Raw genomic sequence first — 20,594 nt, forward strand, 5'->3', positions numbered from 1 at the left:
CCTCGCGGGGCGTCACGTCACGTCACGTCACGTCGCGTCGCGTCGCGTCATCGGCCTGTGCCGGGAGCACGCTGGGCCCGCCGCGCCGGCCGGGGCAGCCTCGTCAGCGCGCGATGAGCTGCGCTCGAGCGGCAGCGGGTCCCCTCCTGTGGCGCCTGCGTCCGGGCGCTCGGCCGCCGCTCGCAGGTAAAGGTACGCGCGCCTGCAGTCCTGCCCGGGGAGACAAGCTAGGGGATGGTCGTTTGAGATTTGGGTCGTAGGGGTCACGGGGCGACGGGCACGTCACAGGCACGCGACGTAGCGTGCGGGGCAGGGCTTCCCCAGCCCAGGCTGGAAGGGCGCGGACTTCCGCCATGAGCGTTGTGGTGTCTGGCCAGGGTTGGCGCGTCGCGGAAACTGCACATCTGTGCCTGGACGTCACGGCAGCTGTGGCTGACCTTGTGTCATGGGAAGTTCCGTGTTACTGTAGTCTTGACCCATGACCTTCTCTCTGGCATAGAGCCTGCTGCTCAGCAGTTTCGGCTTCTCTCACAGCTCATTAGAAACGCACGTATCCGGGTACCACCCTAACCTACTTAGGTGTCTATATTTTATCAATACATATTGTTTCTAACATCTTATTGACAACCTCAGTACATACAACGTACCATGATCATAGTCTCATCCCTTCTCCGCCCCCCATCCCCCTTATATTTTGGTGTCATCATTTTTTTTTTCCTACTATGCAGGTCTTGTGAAAGCAGTGTGAGCCACTGTGAGGTCTTAAGTACCACAGCACATTGTGTCTGGAAGACTATTGCAGAGCACTCTTCCCCTTCTTTTGGCTCTTACATTCTTTCCGCCATTTCTTCCACAATGATACCTGAGTGTTGGAGGGTGTGATGGAGCTGTCCCACTTACAGTTGAACACACCTCTGTCATCTGTTCTCAGACTTATTAATGAGTTTTGAGTCTTCCCCCAAGGTCACCACCATTGGAAAAGAGAAGCTTCTCTAACCAAAAGTGAGAGTAGCATTAATATGTGAGTATAAACATAAGTAATTTTAGAGGGAAGTTTGGTGGATATAATATATCCATTTAGCTATATAATAGTAGCCCCCACGCCCCCAACTTACAACCTCACCACAGGCTCTTGATTAGGTTCTCAGTATCAGGCATGAATTCCCTCCTGTAGAGTAGGCTTCAAATCTAATCAAGAAAACAGTTAATTTCACCCATAACAGACATGACATCATTGTACCAGTAGGTATATTTGGCATGGCTATCTAGCTGTAAAGCTTGGAGGGTCCACTGCTGCTTAAGCTGGTTGACTTTTCTATCCACACAAGCTGCACAGCTGTTTGTGGCATTCTGATAGCTAGTCAGCACTGAGGAGTCTTCCAGCTCAGCTCTAGCTTGATTTCTCAGCTTAGCCCAGGCATGTGGTGTCTTCAGCAGTAGGATCTTCTCATCTAGTTCTGGTACAGATTCAGGTTCGCTGAGATGAACTTCCAGACCAGGCACAGTTATGGAGGAAGGGATTTATTGAAGCTTACAGCTCCAGGGGAAGTTCCATAATGGCAGAAGAAGCTGGCCTGCCTTCACAAGCCCAAGCAGAGAGAGAGAAGCACAAGCCAAAAGCCACACAGCACACTTCAGGAACTCCAGCTAGGCACACTTTACATATCTTTAGCTTGAAATCTGAAACCCACCACCACACTTTAAAATCCACCCAGTGACATTGCCTCCAGCCAGGTGGCTGCAGATGCAAACTACAAAGAACTGCATATATTGGGGGCTATCTATTCAAACTACCACAGCTGTCTAGGTGTAAAGCTTGCAGGGTCCACTGCTGCTAAAGCTGGTTGACTTTTCTACCCACACAAGTTGCACAGCTGTTTCTAGCATTCTGATAGCTAGTCAACACTGAGGAGGCTTCCAGCTCAGCTCCAGCTTGATTTCTCAGCTTAGTCCAGGCACATGGTATCTTCAGCAATAGGATCTTATTATCTATTTCTGGTGGGCAACCAAGAACCTTGACAACAGCATGTAATGTGGGACCATCAGGGACCACCCTGGCCAACAATTCAATGGAAGGTAATCTACCCCTGGCACTGAAATTTTCTTTTTTTATTTTATTTAATTTTTTGAGGTAGGGTCTCACTCTAGCCCAGGCTGACCTGAAATTCACTATGTAATCTCAGGGTGGCCTCAAACTCACAGCAATCCTCCTACCTATACCTCCCAAGTGCTGGGATTACAGGCGTGTACCACCACGCCTGGCTTCTGAAATTTTCTTGTAACACTCGATGATTTCTGGAGCCAGCATTATCCATCCACCCCCAGGGTACTTCTGCCCAAATTCTCTTTGAATTTTTAAAAATTCCATTAAATTTTTTGCTTTTCTGCTTCTTTTTTGTTTTTAATCTTTATTATTATTATTAACAGCATATTTCATATGGCTACATCATGTGTTGGTACCCTCTTTTTCCTTGTCCATGACCCCATTCCATTGGAGACCCTCCTCAGTGGGGTTTCAGGTATTCCCCATGTGGTTGGGGTTTATGTGTTGTGGGAGCAGCAGTCATTTTGGAGGGGAGGGAATTCCTCTGGGCTTGATGTTTCAACCTGTGGCTCTTACAGTCTCCCTCCCCTCCCACCTTCCACAAAATTTTTATTTGCAAGGAGGGAGAGAGGAGAGAGAGAATGGGTGGGCCAGGGCCTCCGGTTGCTTCAAACAAACTCCAGATGCATACGGTAGGTACAGGGGAATTGAACCTGGGTTGTTAGGCTTTGCAGACTAGTGCCTTAACCACTAAAAAATCTTTCCAGCCCCAAAGTCTGTCTTTTTAACCTATAGGTTATTTGGCGAAGAAGTAGGTTTCCATATGGCGTATTCTTAACACCTTTAATTTTGATTACTCCTCCTCCATACCCTCTTCTGACCCCAGTTAGACTATTTTATCCTTGGTATTTTGCCACTCTACTTACATATCTACTTTACCTTCCTCTTCAGCTCTCCCCTTTCCTCCTTCCCTCATGGGCCTTTTCTAGCTTCATGATCTCTGCACTGAATTATGCAAATCTAAATATTTGAAGCTAGGATTCACATATGAGAGACAACATGTGGCTTTTTTTTTTTTTTTGAGCGTAGGTTACCTCAGTATAATCCTTTCCAGCAAATTTCATAACTTCACTTTTTTACAGGTGAATAAAGCTCCATTGTGTAAATGTACCACATCTTTATTATCCATTCATCAGTTTGTGGGCATCTAGGTGGGTTCCATTTCCTAGCTATTGTGAATAGAGCAGCAATAAACATAATGAGCAGGTATCTCTGTAATAATGTGCAGAGAGTCCTTGTGGTAAATGCCAAGGAATGGTATAGCTGGATCATATGGTAGATCTATTTTTAGTTGTCTTGGGAACCTTCCCACTGATTTCCATAATGGCTGCAATAGTTTACATTCCCCCTAACAATGGAGAAGGGTTCCTGTTTCCTCAAACCCTCACCAGTATTTATCATCATTTGATTTGTTGATAACAGCCATTTTATCAAGAACTTCACATGATTGTATGCATTGTAAAATGTTAGGGCCACCAGTGGAGATAAATGAGGTTGGATCTAGGACCCCCTTGCTATGTGAACTGTAGTACACTAGTATTGTTTATCCCTAAGTGGATGAGTAATCTTCAAAAACACATATTCAACCTGGTGTGGTGGTGCACGCCTTTAATCTCAGCACTTGGGAGGCAGAGGTAGGAGGATCACCATGAGTTCAAGGCCACCCTGAGACTACAGAGTGAATTTCAGGTCAGCCTGAGCTAGAGTGAGACCCTACCTCAAAACAAACAAACAAGCAAAATTTACAAATACACATATTTTGAGAATAAGAGTTACAAAATTGTAATAGATATTGCGGCTTAAAAAGCCTTTATTCCATGGTAGTTTTTATTTTGTTCTTTAAAAATAGATCTGGGTGGGGGATATGTCTCAGCAGTTAAAAGTGCTTGCTTGCAATGCCTGCTGGCCCAGGTTCAGTTCCCCAACATCCACATAAAGCCAGACACAAAGTGGTGCATGCATCTGGTGTTCCTTTGTAGCAACAAGAGAGTGCACTTGCACACATAAGTTTGAAAAATCACAAAAGGAAAAGTGCTGTATTATACCCTTTGTAAGTTGAGACATTTTCTTTGGTGAGAAAAGAAGAGAAATCTTAAAATTCTTGCTGTGTGATTTAATATATATCCATAAACTACTTAAAATCTCCCAGGTCCCATCATTGGTACATTTTACACAATGGGAAATTGGGTATAAAATAATACACTTGAGAGCTTATAGCACTTGGCTGCAATTTTATTGTAAAGTGTGTGACAATGCAGTCAAAACTCATGATTGTGTGTGTTAATGCCCCTTGCTAAGCCAATGAACATGTGATAATAATCATTTTTTATTCTTAAAGGTATTATGCTACCTTTATCTCACTTTATCCTAATGATAATAAGAAAAGGTTCTGTGTATATTTCTTCTAAAAAAAAGAAATAGACTGCTGGGAGTTTTATGTGTAAGAGATAAGTAATTTATTCTGATTGGGCCAAAATTCATGTTAGAGATTGGATACACATGTTTTTCTCCCCACCCCTAATTGCATGTGATCCTTTTATTCTTTACAGTAAAAATAATTCTTCCTTGAAGACCCTGGGACATACAGTTTTAAACTAGGTCCATGCCTATCTGAAGTCCATCCCATACTTCACAGGGACTGTGAAAGAAAAATGCAACTATTATGATACCTAACTTTCCTCCTTGCCCCCAAATCACTTACTAAGGATCTGAATCCAGAAGAGTGAATCTCCAGTGTGCTCAGAGCAGAAATGCAACCCTGCACATTCCCCACTGAAAGCTGTGTGTTTGAAATTATCCTATTTGCTCAGCAACTTTGATTTTCAAAACAGTCCTGGACTATCTCTGTCATTAAAATGTTTTGGGATGGTGGTCACATGTAAAGGAGCAAGCAAACAAGATTATTTTGAGAAATAGAGCTAGCTCATCAACCTCTGTTACTAGACCCCATCTTTCTACAAAAATATGAGTCTGCCAGAAGCACTAGCCCCTGGACTCAGAGACAAAAACTTGCAACCAGGCTACTTTGATGGTGTCTGTTAATTTGTTCTCCACATAGAATGTAGCTACAGAGTATAGTGATCCACTGTTTAGTACATTGCACTTAACAGAAGTGTCCATGAGATTTGCTCTCTTGTTCCTAGACTCTTCATTTTCTTACATCAGTGTGTTCAGTGAGGTGGAGCATGCCATGTAGGAGTAGACCAAATCAAACTTCATGTCTGTGTTCCTCTGTCTACAGTGTGACATGCCAGGGCTCAGCAGTATAGCTCTTTCCTAGCATGCATGAAGCCCTGGGTTTGATTTCAACACTGCAATAAATGTAACATTTAAAGTTCCATCTGGTAAAAAAATTAATGTTCAGAACCACCCCAGATTCTACCCCAAAGCCCTCAAACCTTTGTAATGAAAGAACTGAAGATGAATCCCAGATAACCTTTTCCACTCATTTCCTGGCTGTTGAAGTTAGCCTTGCTGAAAAGAAATAACTGCGGAAGACATGTTGGAAGCACAGAATTCCTCAGTGCATCTCCACAGACAAAGCACAGGCTAGAGCTAAATGTCCCATGGACTTCTTTTTTTATATGGAATGAGCACACTACAAGATCCTTCTTAGAGGTGGGAAAAGCCAGACTTTTGAGATTCCCCAGATTTTGTGAATCTGGGGCTCAGAGAATATAAGTAGGGTGCTACTGTTAGGTCTACAAAGACGAATTTACATTTTGAAGACAAGGTTGGTTGAATTGATTTGGGGGTCACAATGAGATCAAACAACGTGTAAGGCTAGGTCTTAACAATCCCCTTTCTGCCCATGGCTGCGAGTATTTTCAAAAACAGAGCTCAGTGATTCTCAAGTTTGGTCTTTGAGATTTTTACCAGAGGTCTGCCAGAATATCAGCTGGCACCCTCTTCCCAGCAGTGGAGTGGGGAAGAGCATTGAGTTTTGGGAAGCTCCTCTGATGGAGAGTTCGGGATAGGAGAGCCCTTCTAGCAACTGCTGTCATGTTAACTAGCTGCTGAAAGCAAGCTTGGCATTTCTGGATCTCTGGACATTTCAAGTGCACCCAAAAGGCCAGAATTTTAAGTGAAATTTTTCATGTTTTAGCAATGTAGATGGAAAAAGAAAAAAAGGCATGGCTTAGTTGACCCTAGGGAACTCATTTGTAACCTTTGTTTCGTCTGTAAAAGGAAACATGGCTACCATGCCATGTTGTGGGTCATGAAGAATTAACACTTGCTTTGCAGCTTCTGCAAGAATTGATGTCAGGTTCCGAAGTTCAGGAGTGACCTTAGACAATATCAACAGGACAACTGTGGACCCAATAATCCGGGTGGATCATGCTGGTGAATATGCTGCAAATCGCATCTATGCAGGCCAGATGGCTGTGCTGGGCCGGACCAGTGTTGGGCCCATAATTCAGGTGAGCACTTTTCAAACTCTCAGCCTAGTTTCCTGCATAGGTAGAGCTGAAGGCCAGTGCATCACATTTGGCCATGTGTTCCAAAGAGAGGTGCTGTTGTCCTTAAGAGGGTAGAAGATGCGTTCTCAGAGTGAAGAGTACATGATTTTGTTATAAAGCACACATAGGTCTGGTGAGATGGCTCAGCAGTTAAAGGCACTTGGTTGAAAGCCTAACCACTTGGGTTCAATTCCCCAGAACCCCTGTAAAGCCAGATAAACAAAGTGATGCATGCATCTGGACTTGTTTTCAGGGCCAAGGGGCCCTGGAAAACTCATTCTCCACCCTTGTAAATTAATAAATATTGTTTTAAAAGTACAGATGGGGCTAGAGAGATGGCTTAGCAGTTAGGGCACTTGCCTGCAAAACCAAAGGACCCTGGTTCAATTCTCCAGGGCCCATGTAGGCCAGATGCATTAGGTGGCACATGCGTCTGGAGTTTGTTTGCAGTGGCCGGAGGCCCTGGCATGCCCATTCTCTTTCTATCTGCCTCCCTCTCTCTCTCTCTTACACACTATCTCAAATAAGTAAATAATTTTTTTAAAGGACAGATGGACATAGAGTATGTAAAAGACACATAGTACACCTGTAGTGTTCACATTTCACATAGGCACAGGTTCTGCTGCTGCCACTGCAGAGTCTGAGAATCACTTCATTCTGTGCCTGAAAGTTGTTGTAGGTGTGCTCCACAGGACACCTGGGAAGGACTAAAATTTGTGGGCATAAGGATCCAAGGTCCCACTCTAGCTCACCTCCTACCTGTGTGACCTTGAAGAAGCTGATTGACCTTTCTAGGTCTCCATTTCCCTGTCTACAAAATTGCTTGATGACATCTGTCTCTCTGGGTTTGGGTGAGGAGTGAACAAGCTAATGTAGAACAACTAAGATCCTACCTGGGATGTGGTAGACAGGTCAGGGCACGTGCCTTCAGATCTACAACTCTGCAGACACCACAGTCCCATCCCAGGATGCTCAAGTGCCTTATGCAAAATGGTGCAGTATTCGCATGTACCCATGCACATTCTTAAGATTTTAAGTCCTCTCTAGATTACTTAAGTCACCTACTGCAATGTGTATGCTCTGTACGTACTGGTTCTTCTGTGCTAGCTAGGGAATATTAACAAGGAAAAAAAGCCTGCATGTCTTCAGTTCAGCCACAGGTTTCTTCTATTTAACCTATGAGTGGTTGGACCTGTGCTTTCAGAGGGCTGACTGAGCAAGCTGCTGTCCTACTTTGAGTCATTGGGTCAGGTACTATACAACTTGAGGGTAATAATGGTCTCTCCTTTCTAAGGTAGTTGTGTGGATTGAGCTGGTTGCCTCTCTGTGCAACCATTTGGTAATACCTGGTGTTTAGGAAGCAATGTCTAAGCATTGGCTGCTGTTAGTCTGTCTCCTTTTCTCCTTTGATGTGAATGATAACCTGTTCACCAGCAGTCTAGAAGGGAATACAGCATGGCTAAGATTTCCACTTCCAGTTCTGAACTGGGTTAAACATCTTGCTGGAGCACTGAATAGATAAATGGTTCTGGCAATGTGGAAGTGGCCTTAGCTGAAGCTGAGGTGTTGGGCTCTTTTGCTCTGTGGACCCCTTCTCCTGTCAGAGATTTCATGGATATTTAAGGTGATGGGGAGACAGCAGTTCTTGTCACTACCACCATGTCTTCTTGCCTCCCGTATACAGTGATCAGGCCATAAACTCTACTGTGGGTAGAGTGGAAGCCTCTGGAATGCTTGCCTGTCAATTGTTATGTTTCTTTTAGAAAATGTGGGATCAAGAGAAGAACCACTTGAAAAAGTTCAATGAGTTGATGGTGGCACTCAGGGTCCGGCCAACGATTCTGATGCCCATTTGGAATGTGATGGGCTTTGCACTGGGTACGTGTCTGACTAGATGTGCTCCCGTAGGCTCCAGGGTATCATTCGGGCATTGCTTCCATAGTCTTTGTCCCATTCTTACTCAACCTTTTTTATTTGCTTAGGGTTTTCCTAAAGTTAAATTGAAGTTGATTGAATCTTTTTGCTTAAATTTCTCCAAGATAGAATCAGCTCTTTTATAAATAGAAAATACAATAAAGAGCAAACATAGCAAAGGGAACAAACCTGTGTAATTCAATTGCAGCAAGCTAGTGTTCTCTGACAGCTTCTGAGCCCAAGATCAGCTTGTGCTTTTTAAAGGGAGGGGAGAAAATGGCAGAGAATAGCAAAGACAGCATGTGCAGACTCCCCACTGCACATGGAAGGTTAATTGCTCACTGAGCCAGCGTGGTAGTGCACTTAGGACTGAGGAAGGATAGAGCACTCAAGGCTAGGCCTAGGCTGCCTTGTAAATCAGGTTAGCCTGGGCTTCCTAGCAAGACCCTATCTCCAAACAAAACAAAATCCAGGAAAAAATGAAAACAAGCTTTGTTACTGAGTGGTTATGTGATTTAATCTTTACCTGAGATCTGGACCACCTCCAACTCTGCTTCTCAACCTAGGGTGACAGCCCTTCCCCACTCCAGGATGCATGGCCGTATCTAAAGTCATGCTCAGTGGTCACACTTTGCAGGTGCTACTGGCATCTACTGGATGGAGCACAGCATATCCCCACCACAGAGAACAGCCAGCCCCAAGTGTCAGGTTGCCTCACAAGCACCATGAGCAGAGGCATGTAGCCTACACTTTGGCCTCTGGGTTGACAATTGCAGGGGCAGGAACTGCCTTGCTGGGGAAGAAGGGTGCGATGGCCTGCACCGTGGCAGTGGAGGAGTCCATAGCCCATCACTACAACAACCAGATCAGGACGCTGATGGAGGAGGACCCTGAGAAGTATGAAGAGCTGCTTCAGGTAACTACTACACAATCACGGGGAACAGGAGCTGGCCAGCTGGTAAGAAGAAAAGGATGCTAGCATGGCAAGAGCTTAGATATGTGGGGTAGCACCTCTTTTCCCAGGTAAGTAAACTGAGGCACAGACAGATGAAGTTACCTGTCTTCTCTGGTTACACAGCTGGGACAGAGCGAGGCCCACAGCTGGTGTCATTTCAGTTTAGTCCCATGGGTTATCTGCAGTCCATGTCACTGGCAGACTCCAAACAAATGCTGTGAGTGAGCACAGAAGTAGATGTTTTTTATAGAAAATAAGAGCTGGTTTACTTTTTGCTTAGTTCTCTCATTTTGTTTTGTTTGTTGAGACGTAGCAGTCTCACAGTATTGCCCGCTTGCTTTCTTGGGCTCATGTGATCCTAATATTTACTCTCATCCCTCTATTCCCCCCCCCCAGTAACTTGGACTATAAGCATGACCTATGATGCCTGGTGCTAAGGGAATTGTTTGTTTGCTTTTATTTATTTGCAAAATAAATTCCCTCTCTATGGAGCAGTTGGCCTCAAACTCACAAACATCATGCCTTTTCTTCCCAAGTAGGACTATAGGTATACATTGCCACACCTAGCAAGAATTACTTCATTTTTTTAAATAGTTTTCTTGAGGTAAGGTCTCACTCTAGCCCAGGCTGACCTGGAATTCACTATGTAGTCTGAGATTGGTCTCAAACTCGCAGCGGTCCACCTACCTGTGCTTCCCAAGTGCTGGGATTAAAGGTGTGTAAATCAGAAGTCAACACAGTCTATGGAAGAACCTGTTCCTGTGAATACAGTTTGATTGAAGCACAGCCACGTGCAAGGTTTGCACATCTAAGCAGTTTTCCCTGCTACAGTGGCAGATGGGAAACCTCTAGCCCTTCATAGGAGAAGTGTACCCACCCTAGCCTTAGACTCCAACACAAAGCTTTGGTCTGTGGAATAGTAGTTAACTTGGGATACTGACTTACTCTGTTTCCTTTGCTCAGGTGATCAAGAAGTTTCGGGATGAGGAGCTTGAGCACCATGACATAGGTCTTGACCATGATGCAGAATTGGTAGGGACCTGTTGCTTGTGGTGCTCTGGGGTCCCCTATTTAAAATCAGATTGAGGGGGCCAGAAGTTTCCATCCCATGGAAGAAACATTTTAAAGAGCAAGAACCTAGTCATGACATAAAGGACCAAAGGAACACATTTTTGTGGGGAGGGGGACTCCTGTGTCCTGCACCATCCCTATCCTTTCTCTGGGAGCATCTTTTTTCCTTCCTGAAAGAAATCCATGATTTGGGGGCTTGGGAAGTGGCAGTACATCCATGTTGGGAATGGCCTTTGCTCCAAAATTAAAGTTAGTTGTTTCCTATTCAGTGGAGTCCAGACTGGACCTTCCGGCCCTGAATCTTACAACTAGAAATAAGCATTTGGCTCTTTGCTTGCTCTTTTATGTTGGTGCTAAGAATCAAAGCCAACTCTTGTTTTTACCAGGCCCCAGCATATGTCTTGCTGAAGAGAGTTATCCAAACTGGATGCAGTGTAGCCATATATCTCTCGGAGAGGTTTTGAAGTGTGCCTGCTGACCTATGTCTGTAAGAGATAGTGGAAATTTAATGAAGAACCTTTGAGAGGACTGTACAATTATCAACGTGTGAGTTTTGTTAATAAATAAATTTTTTTCTACTAATAAAACTCTAGTGTTGCTTTTTCTGTTGTCACATGCCACAAAGCTGAAGTTCAACATCAGGTCAGCTCACCACACAGCTGGTCGGCTGGTTTTTCTTTGTCTCCCAGTTAGCTTTGTCTTAAGACATAAAGAACAAAGCAATGGAGCTGGAGAGACTGCTCAAGGGTTAAAGGCACTTGCTTGGAAAGCCTGATGCCCAGATTCAAGTCCCTAGTGCCCATGTAATGCCGATGCACAAATAGTGCATGCATCTGGAGTTCCTTTGCAGTAGCAGGATGCCCTGGCACACCTATATTCACCTTCTCACTGTCTGCTGCTGTCTCTTTCTCAAATAAATAAATAAGACAAAGTTTTTTTAAAGAAAGAATGAGGCATGGAGTGGTTAGCAGGCACCTTTAGGAGGGAAAAATGTTGAGTTTTCTGCTATCAAAGGTATTTAAATATGAAGATATTTAAGGTTGACTAGATGAGACCGTGAAGTCCATTTAGGATGTCAGAATTAGTCATTGTGCATTGTGAATTCTGCATGACATGGGGATTGCTGTGGTTTGAATATTTATATCTTCCAAAAATTGTCCCCCAAAGGTGGTAGTATTAGGAGGTTATGGTTAAAACCCTCACCCAAAGTGATGGTATACGACTTTTGGGAAGTAGTCAGGTGATGAGGACAGAGCCCTCATGAGTGAGGTTAGTGCCTTTATTAAAGAGGTCGTGGAGAGACCTGTGACCTTGATGACGCTGTGCCACATATAGTGCTGGCGATGAGGAAGCAGCTTCACCAGGCATCAGTCTGTTGGCACTTTGATCTTGGACTTCACAGCCTCTAGGACTTTGAGCAAGAAAAGTTTGTAAATTATGAGCTCACTTAGACTATGGTATTTTGTTATAGCAGCATGAATAGATTAAGGGAGAGAGAGTGTTACCTCCTCCAAAGAATGTACTTAAGCTAGATGTGGTGGCACCTGCCTATAATCCCAGAATTTGTGGATTACTTGCAAGTTGAATTATAATTTTCTAAAGGTCTGCTGCCAAAAAATTAAACCAAAACTGACTTAATTTTTATTCTTTCATGAACTCTCTTATGATTTTCACATTTTACACAATTTATTTTTATTTTTTATTTATTTTTTTCAATATTTTATTTATTTGAGAGAGAGAGGGAGGGAGGGAGGGAGGGAGGGAGGGAGGGAGGGAGAAAATGGGCCTCCAGCCACCGCAAACAAACTCCAGATGCATGTGCCCCCTTGTGCATCTAGCTTATGTGGATCCTGGAGAATAGAACTGGGATCTTTTGGCTTTGCAGACAAATGCCTTAACCACTAAGCCATCTCTCCAGCTTCACAATTTATTTTTAAATAATCACTGGCCCTCCTCCCACATTAGAATGTCCTTTGTACATTGATTTTGGCAGGCACAATAGTACAAACATGTAGACCCAACTCCTCAGGAGCCTGAGGCAAGTCAGTCCATCCATTGCTTGAGCCAGGATTTGTAGCCAGCCTGGGCAACATAACAAGACCCTGTCTCTTAAAAACAAAAAACAGGGCTGGAGAAATGGCTTAGCGGTTAAGCGCTTGCCTGTGAAGCCTAAGGACCCCGGTTCGAGGCTCGGTTCCCCAGGACCCACGTTAGCCAGATGCACAAGGGGGCGCACGCGTCTGGAGCTCGTTTGCAGAGGCTGGAAGCCCTGGCGCGCCCATTCTCTCTCTCTCCCTCTATCTGTCTTTCTCTCTGTGTCTGTCGCTCTCAAATAAATTTAAAAAAAAAAAATTTAAAAAAAAAAAAAAAAAATCAAGAATTCCTTCAGTCTGTAGACCAAAAATTCTGATCTAGTTATATTGGTTCTAAGATTAGAATGGGTTGCAAGTCCTTAGGTGATCCTTCCGTGGTTTGGGGTGGGGAGTGAGTGAGATGCTGAGCTGACCCCAGTGGAGAGCCATATCCTTAGATGTGTGTCTCATAGGGCGAGGAGCAAACTAGACACTGAGATGCCTCAGTGAAGAACAGGCGTCCTTCGGTGTGTGCCTCAGCAGTACTGATACCAGTGTGGAGGACAGTGGATGATAGGGTGACTTTGAATTAATCTTCTATGTCTTTTCTCTTCCCTGCAAGGAAGAGGGAATTTAGCAATTGGAAGGCTGAGGCAGGAAGATTATTGGAAGTTCACAGCCAACCTGGGCTCCATAGTGAGACCTCATGGATTTAACTTTGTGATGAACTGTCTTCCACTAGTATTTGTACTAAATTAAACATGGATGGGAAGGGATAAAGGCAGTTGTAGATTCTGGACTCATCTGTGCTAGGTTAGCAACAGAAGTCTAGAACATCACTTGGTGTAGGTGACAGCCACAGCCTAGCCTCAGTTACTGCCTTGTGTGCACACTATTTCCTAAGCACACACTTTCTTGTGTAACAGCATAAGTGTGTATGGTAGTTTGAATGTACGTTTCCCATAGACTCAGGTCTTAAGCTTGTAACTTGGATCTCCAGCTGCCTGGCTGGAGGAGGTGTCACTGGGGGTGGATCCTGGGGTCCAGCCCTAAGGTGTGTTTGGGGACAGATCTGATTTCCAGTTCAAAGGCATGCAGAGAGGTTTGAGCTCTGCCTAGAGTCCTGCTTCTGTAGGTTTGTGCTTGCTGGTTTTTTTTTTTTTTGGGGGGGGGCGCGTGTGGGTGCTGGTGCTAGAGTTTACTTGCTGCAGTTTTCTGTCTGCTTGGATGTGTGGAAGCAGCTTCTTCCACCATCAATAGGACCTCCTCTCAATCTGTAAGGTGAAACCAATCCCTTTGTCCCCTAAAATGAGCCTGGGTAGGTTGTCCATCCCAGCAACGTGGAGTTGACTACAAGACTGTGTTAAGGATAAAACATCATTTTCCAATACCTAGTATGTAGTAGGTTCCCATTTATAGGAAGGAAAGTCAGAGGGAAAGAAGAAAATGGAGGGCTCAGTAGGTGAAAAACCCTTGCTTCATAATAGTGATGATAAGAGGTCAGATCCTTGGAGACCATATAAAGCTGGATCTAGTAGTTAGCTGAGCATCTGTAGTTCCGGCATGGCTATGTGAATGAAGACAGGAGACACAGGAGAACCTCAGTAGCCATAGACCAGCTAGCATGGTGAGTACAGTGGTAAACAACAAGGGATCCTGTCTCAAACAAGGTGGAAAGCGACGAGTGACACCCAAGGTTCTCTGACCTCCACGTGCATGCCAGGCATATGAACACGTGCACACTCATGCTCATGTGCACACACCCACACACAAGTAAGTTTCAAATAACCAGAAACTCCAGACTAGCCCTTAGTACATCTTAGCAAAATTCAGCAGAGATTTATATCACCAAGGAACAATGGAAAGCCCTTTGCTTTTTGGTAATGATTTAAAAAATACCAGGTTGGCTATCCACATGCAAAGAATAAGTTTGAACTGCTTCCACCACAAAATACACTAAAAATCTCAATGTTAGTGCCTAAACTCTAAGGTTCTAAGAAGAAATCACAAGGGTATCTAAGAGTGACTTGGATGAGGCTGCCATTTCTTAGTTATGCCACCAAAAGCACAAACACTAAATGAAAACAAGGCTTGAGAGTATAGCTCAATGATAGGACACTTGCCTAGCATGTGTGAGGTCTTGAGTTTGGACCTCCAACCACAAATACAATGAGTCTAATGAGATCATTGGATTTCATAGGCATAAAAACTGTTGTGCTCTGAAAGTCAAGAAAATGGAAAGATAGCACGTGAAATTGAAGATGTTTGCAAGTCATTTATTTGATAAGGGACTCATAGCTATAATATACAAAGAGCACATATAGCTCTCAAAAAGAATGAGCTCAACTAAAAAAATAGGCAAAGGATTTGAATTGATACTTCCTCAAAGAAGTGACTAATAAGATTGTATAAGGCTAGTTAGCATAGGAAAATATATTCAGGATCATCATTCACTTGAAAAAAAAAAGAAAAATGGGAAGTATTGGTAAGAATGTGGTTCAGAAACTGGAGTTCTCTTACATTGCTAATGGGAATATGAAGATCTGCAGGCACTGTGGGAAACAGCCTGGCAATACCTCAGTCATACACCATTGTAATAGAACAGTAATTTTTCTCCTGAGTAAAAACATGACAGAAATGAAAATACACTCACTTGTACATGAGGGTTCATGGCAGCATTATTGATAGCCTATATGCCCATCTACTGATGAACTGAATAACAACCTGTGGCCTCCATGTATAAAGGAATATGACTCAGCCATCAAGAAGAATGAAGTGTGGTTCCCTGCTTTTACATGTATGAACCTTAAAAATACACTTGGGCACAAGATTTCAGAACAGAAACACGAATTCTACAAATGGACAATGATGAGGGTCGCACAATGTGAGCACACTGAACTATAAAGTTCAAAAGTGGTTAAAATGGCAAGTTTGCATGATGTGTATTTACCAGTTTGAAAGATGTGCTAAGGGAAAGAAGCTAGGCCTAAAGGGCTGATAAGAATGTTTCAGAACTAGTGATTACTGTTGTACCAGCTTGCATATATAGTTAAAACATGTTAACATTGTGAGGTTTCTGGTGGTATGAAACACAGAAATAGTATCTAGTTCATTAATGTGTGTGAAAGCAGCCTTTGATCCAGGGTGTTGACAGGATATACTGAGTCTTTAACAGAGCATGTGGCATGTGGAGTCTAGAGGTCTTTCTAGCCTCCACACACCAGGACTCATGTTGTCAGCATCCCAGCCAGGAGTCAGACGATATGAAGGTATTTGGTTCAGTTCTTGAACAGTTCCCATTAGCTGCTGTTTGTTTAACCTCCCTTCAGAATTGATATTTTTTTCATTCTGAGAGCTTCCAGAACAAGGCCAAAGAGATTTTCTGAATCCCTCTTGGATTGCCTATAATTCCATTTTGGACTGTCCTTGTGCATTAGCAAAGTCTGACCTTTCAGGGAAAATATGATTTAAAGTTGGATAGAACCCAGAGCTGGTGCCAGGGTGCTGTCCTTGCAAGCAGTGTGGGCAGTGTGAGTCCAGAGAGGTGGTCTGAGCTGGGGGTCTTTGCATGCCTTTTAAATTTTTGTGTATATGTGTTCATATGCATATGGGCACATATGTGTGCATAAGGAGCCTAGAGGTCAATGTCAGATGTCTTTCTCTATTGCTATCCACACATATATTTTTAGATATTTTATTTATTTGAGAAAGAAAGAATGGGCACACCAGGGCCTCGAGCCACAAACTCCAGATGCAAGCATCTGAATCTACATGGATACTGGGAAATCGAACGCCAGTCCTTAAGCTTTGCAGGCAAGCACCTTAACCACTGAACCATCTCTCCAGCCTTCCACTTTATTTTTTGAGACAAACTCTATCCCTGAACCTGGAACTCTAATTCCACTAAATAGGCAGGCAGCCCTAGGGAGCTTCCTAGGTCCACCCCCCACCCCCCAGTTCTGATATTACAGACATACACCACCGCACCCTGAATTTTATGTGGATGCCAGGGGTCTGAACTTAGGCCCTTGTGCTTGGACAGCAAGCACTTTGGGCACTGAGCTCTCTTTACATGCCTGATACCCTCGCTGTTCAACATGTGGTCCTGGGGGCCTACAGCAGCAGCTTCTGAGAGCACGTGGGAAATGCGATTTGGGCTCCTTCCTCAACTTACCCAGTCAGATCCTGCATTTAAGGTTTTCAAGTGTGCTCTTGTCTGATTGAGTTAGGCTGTTTGACCGCCTCCTGCTCAGCAGAGCGGGTGCTGAGCTGGTGGTTTCTCTCACAGTTCTTCTGGAGGGACGGTGTCTCTCAGTCCCCTTTAACCATATGGGCAAGAGGAGTCTCGTTCACCTGGTGTTGCAGCGTACTTTTCTCCAGGCTTGACAGGGTCATTGCCCTCTTGACATCTCAGCAGCTATGCTTACGTGCTCCAGCGCTACCTCCCCTCCCCCCCCAAATCCACTAAGACCTTGGGCGCAATGATGTTCGGTCATGGAGAAGGGGAGGTGCTCATGAGCCCTTCCCCTCCCCAGGGATACACAGACCTGTTGCTGGGGAAGAGAGATTTTTATTTAGTGACCCCCACCCATGCTCCTGTAGCCCCAGATAAAATCATTGGTTCACCAAGGCAGACTTGGGTGGAATCTTTTCTGTGGTCTGTTCTTGGTGCTGTATGTTCTTGGTGGGTACATTTGTTTACATCTCTCCAGGAAAAGTCACCAGCCAGTGGTTCCAGAGACTGCAGATTCACCAGCAGGTCACCGTACACCTGCTGCTCTTCCGTCTCGTCCTGTTGTAGGGTCATCTGGATTTCTGATACACTCCTGGACTTCTAATGTTTTCATGTTTCAAGGATCATTTGTGGCTCAGGGTGGCATCTGTTGTTGGTTGGTAGTTCTGGCGCTGGGCCTTGTGCATGCTAGGCAAGTACTGCACCACCGAGACATATGGTCAGGCACAAGGTGCAAGGTGATTAACACTTTTGAAGACCCGTGGGGCCACGCCCTAGCACCTCCTAAGACACCTTGATCTGGGGGATTTGGGGACAAAGATGCACGATCTCTCCAAACTGGAAACCATAACGGAGCTTCTACCTGGATCCCGCACGTTTCTGGCTTCAGTGCTGTCGGGGGCCGTCCCAGAGAGCAAAGCAATGCGAGTTAGGGTTTGAAAGGGTGCCTGGGCTTAGGGCACCGGTCCTCCCACCGCCGGCAGCAGAGACCATAGCCCGGCAGGGCGTGCCTGAGCGCCGCGCCTCTTTCCTGCCCTGGCCGGTAGCCGCAGGCGCGGAGCGAGGCGACGCCGCTGCCTCCAGAGGGCGCTCGCGAGCCGGGAGCCGAGTCTGTGGCGGGGGGGGAGGCCAACCGCCCTGGGCGAGAGGCGGGGAATTGCTGCGGGTGGTGACCCCCGCGGTAAAACGAGTGCATACCCGGATATCACGTGTGATCCCTGCTAGATCAGAGATTACCAAGCTGTGCTACCCGCCTGACTAGGTCATCTTTGTCTCGTGGATTTTTATTTTTATTTTCCAGAAAAGGGAGAGAGGGTGAGATCAGAGAAGAGGCCAGGTAGTTTGGGGATCTGCCTGTCTGGGATATCACCTGGGATACCAAGTTAAAACAGCACCATCCTCCAGGGTCAGTGTAAAAGAGTGCATCCGTTTTCTGGGTACATCTTGCTCAAACACATGCCCAGCCCGTTTCCCCAGTAACAGTTCTTTGCTCCCGTAAACCCGCCCATCGCTTAGCTGAAGTCCCTCAGTTCCACTCTGCTGTCCCCACACCCTTTGGCTTTGTACGTTCATTCTGTCAGTGGGTGCTTGTTACCTGCTCTCCTGCCATCTCCCCAACCTGGCAGTGGGCTAAAAGTCAAGGGCTATTCCCAGGCACTGGGGCCCAGCAGTTCTCAGACCATGTCTGAGAAGATAAAGAAATAGGACAGAACACAGGGACAGAACAAGCGACTGCCAGTCAGGACAAACGGTCCTCCTTGAAACTGGATGAAAGTATGAACCTTGTCCACTGGGACCCAAACCCAAGTCTAACAAGGCCAAGCCTGGCAGACATTTAACCAACAACTGTGCCTCAGTCATCCTCAGAAACGCTTTTTATTTGTTCCCATTTACTGAGGGAATTCTTCAATTCTTTTTTTTTTTTTTTAAATTTCTTTATTTGAGAAAGAAAGAGAATGAGCACACTGCTACTGCAAAAGAACTCCATACTCATATGCCACTTTGTGCATCTGGCTATACGTGGGTACTGGGGACATGGAACCCTAGCTGGACTTTTAACTACCACTGAGCCATGTCCCCAGCTTTGAGGTTTCCTTTCTTTCTCCCTTTCTTTCTTTCTTTCTTTCTTTCTTTCTTTCTTTCTTTCTTTCTTTCTTTCTTTCTTTCTTTCTTTCTTTCTTCCTTCCTTCCTTCCTTCCTTCCTTCCTTCCTTCCTTCCTTCCTCCCTCCCTCCCTCCCTCCCTCCCTCCCTCCCTCCCTCCCTCCCTTCCTTCCTTCCTTTCTTCCTTCCTTCCTTCCTTCTTTCATTTTGTTTTGGTTTGTTTTTGTTTTTTCGAGGTAGGGTCTCACTCTAGCCCAGGTTGACCTGGAATTCACTATGTAGTCTCAGGTTGGCCTCAACTCGATCCTTTTACCTCTGCCTTCCAAGTGCTGGGATTAAAGGCCTGCACCCCTGCGGCTGAGAATTGCTCAATTCTTGCTTTTTTGTTTGCTTGTTTTTTGAAAAAATCTCAATGACCTCTCCAGAGTTGGACAGACTTTTCAAATGCTTCAACTGGAGGTTTTTGTGTGAATGTTTGTATGTATTTGTGGCACGTGTTCATGTGTGTATGCATGTTCATTTTTGTGTGGGCACATGTGTACATGTGTGAGTGTGCATGTACATGTGGAGGCCAGAAGTCAACACGGAGTGTCTTTCTCAATTGCTCTCCAACTTACTATTTTTTTTTTTTTCAAGGTAGGCTCTTTCTTGCTCTAGACCAGGCTGACCTGGAATTCACTATGTAGTCCCAGGGTGGCCTCGAATTCACAGCGATCCTCCTACCTCTGCCTCCCGAGTGCTGGGATTAAAGGTGTGCACCACCACACCTGGCTCATCCAACTTATTATTATTATTATTATTATTATTATTATTGGTTTTTCGAGGTAGGGTCTCACTCTAGCTCAGGCTGACCTGGAATTCACTATGGAGTCTCAGGGTGGCCTCGAACTCACAGCAATCCTCCTACCTCTGCCTTCTGAGTGCTGGGATTAAAGGTGTGCACCACCACACCCAGCTTCATCCAACTTATTTTTTGAGATAAGGTCTTTCATTGAACCTATAATTCACCCATTTGTCTAGAGCAGCTAGCCAACAAGCCTCTGGGATCTCCAGGTCTCTTCCTCCCCAGTGCCAGGATTGCATATGTGTGACACTGTGTCCAGCATTTATGCAGGTGCTGAGAATTTGAGCTCAGGTCCTCATCTTTGCAGAACAAACACTTTCCAAAGGGAGCCCCAGCCTCATCCTGAGGCTTTAACTGGGCAAGCCCGTCAGAATAAACTTTGAGACTAAAATATACTCTGCAGATGCTTCTGCTCTGCCTACTGAAGCAGGCACTCTGAATCTGGCCTCGGGCATGGATGTATTTTAAAACCTCACACAAGAGCTCTGGAGAGAAGATCTGGTTGTGAGGCAGTGATGGATTCTTCAAAGCCTTGATCTTAAGCCTGCTACCATGGGTGCATTTCCTCTACTTTGAATCTTGCCTTCCTGGGCCAATTCCCAGGATCCCCATTCTGTCCTACCTTTCTGCAGTTTTCTGCAAAGAGTGAACTTTTTGTTTGTTTGTTTTCTCTAGGGCGTTCAGGGCCACAACAGCTAGAAACATGTCCCAGATCAGCTTGCCTTTCCCTGGGGAAACAATGGCAAGTAGCTTCACCCCCATTATGCTGGGTGGGGGCAGCTTTTGTGAGGTATTTTCCATGCCTAACCTCGAAGTAGCTTTCTTGCAACAATAATAAA

General features: G+C 45.0%; 1 protein-coding gene across 2 annotated transcripts; it reads left to right on the top strand.

Annotated features, from left to right (window-relative positions):
• Positions 1 to 93: 93 nt before the first annotated feature.
• Coq7 (coenzyme Q7, hydroxylase) lies at positions 94 to 11,091 on the top strand. 2 transcript variants are annotated; one of them, XM_004665431.2, is made up of 6 exons: positions 94 to 186; positions 6,350 to 6,525; positions 8,328 to 8,442; positions 9,255 to 9,394; positions 10,397 to 10,465; positions 10,891 to 11,091. In XM_004665431.2, the coding sequence occupies exons 1-6, from the start codon at positions 114 to 116 to the stop codon at positions 10,966 to 10,968; spliced, it is 651 nt and encodes a 216-aa protein (XP_004665488.1). In that variant the 5' UTR covers positions 94 to 113; the 3' UTR covers positions 10,969 to 11,091. The 2 variants fall into 2 exon arrangements, with proteins under 2 accessions (XP_004665488.1, XP_044998470.1); XM_045142535.1 differs by having other exon boundaries at positions 100 to 192.
• The last annotated feature ends 9,503 nt before the right edge of the window (positions 11,092 to 20,594 follow it).

This window comes from Jaculus jaculus, chromosome 2 (genome assembly GCF_020740685.1).
Source record: "Jaculus jaculus isolate mJacJac1 chromosome 2, mJacJac1.mat.Y.cur, whole genome shotgun sequence".
NCBI classification, from domain to species: Eukaryota; Metazoa; Chordata; class Mammalia; order Rodentia; family Dipodidae; genus Jaculus; species Jaculus jaculus.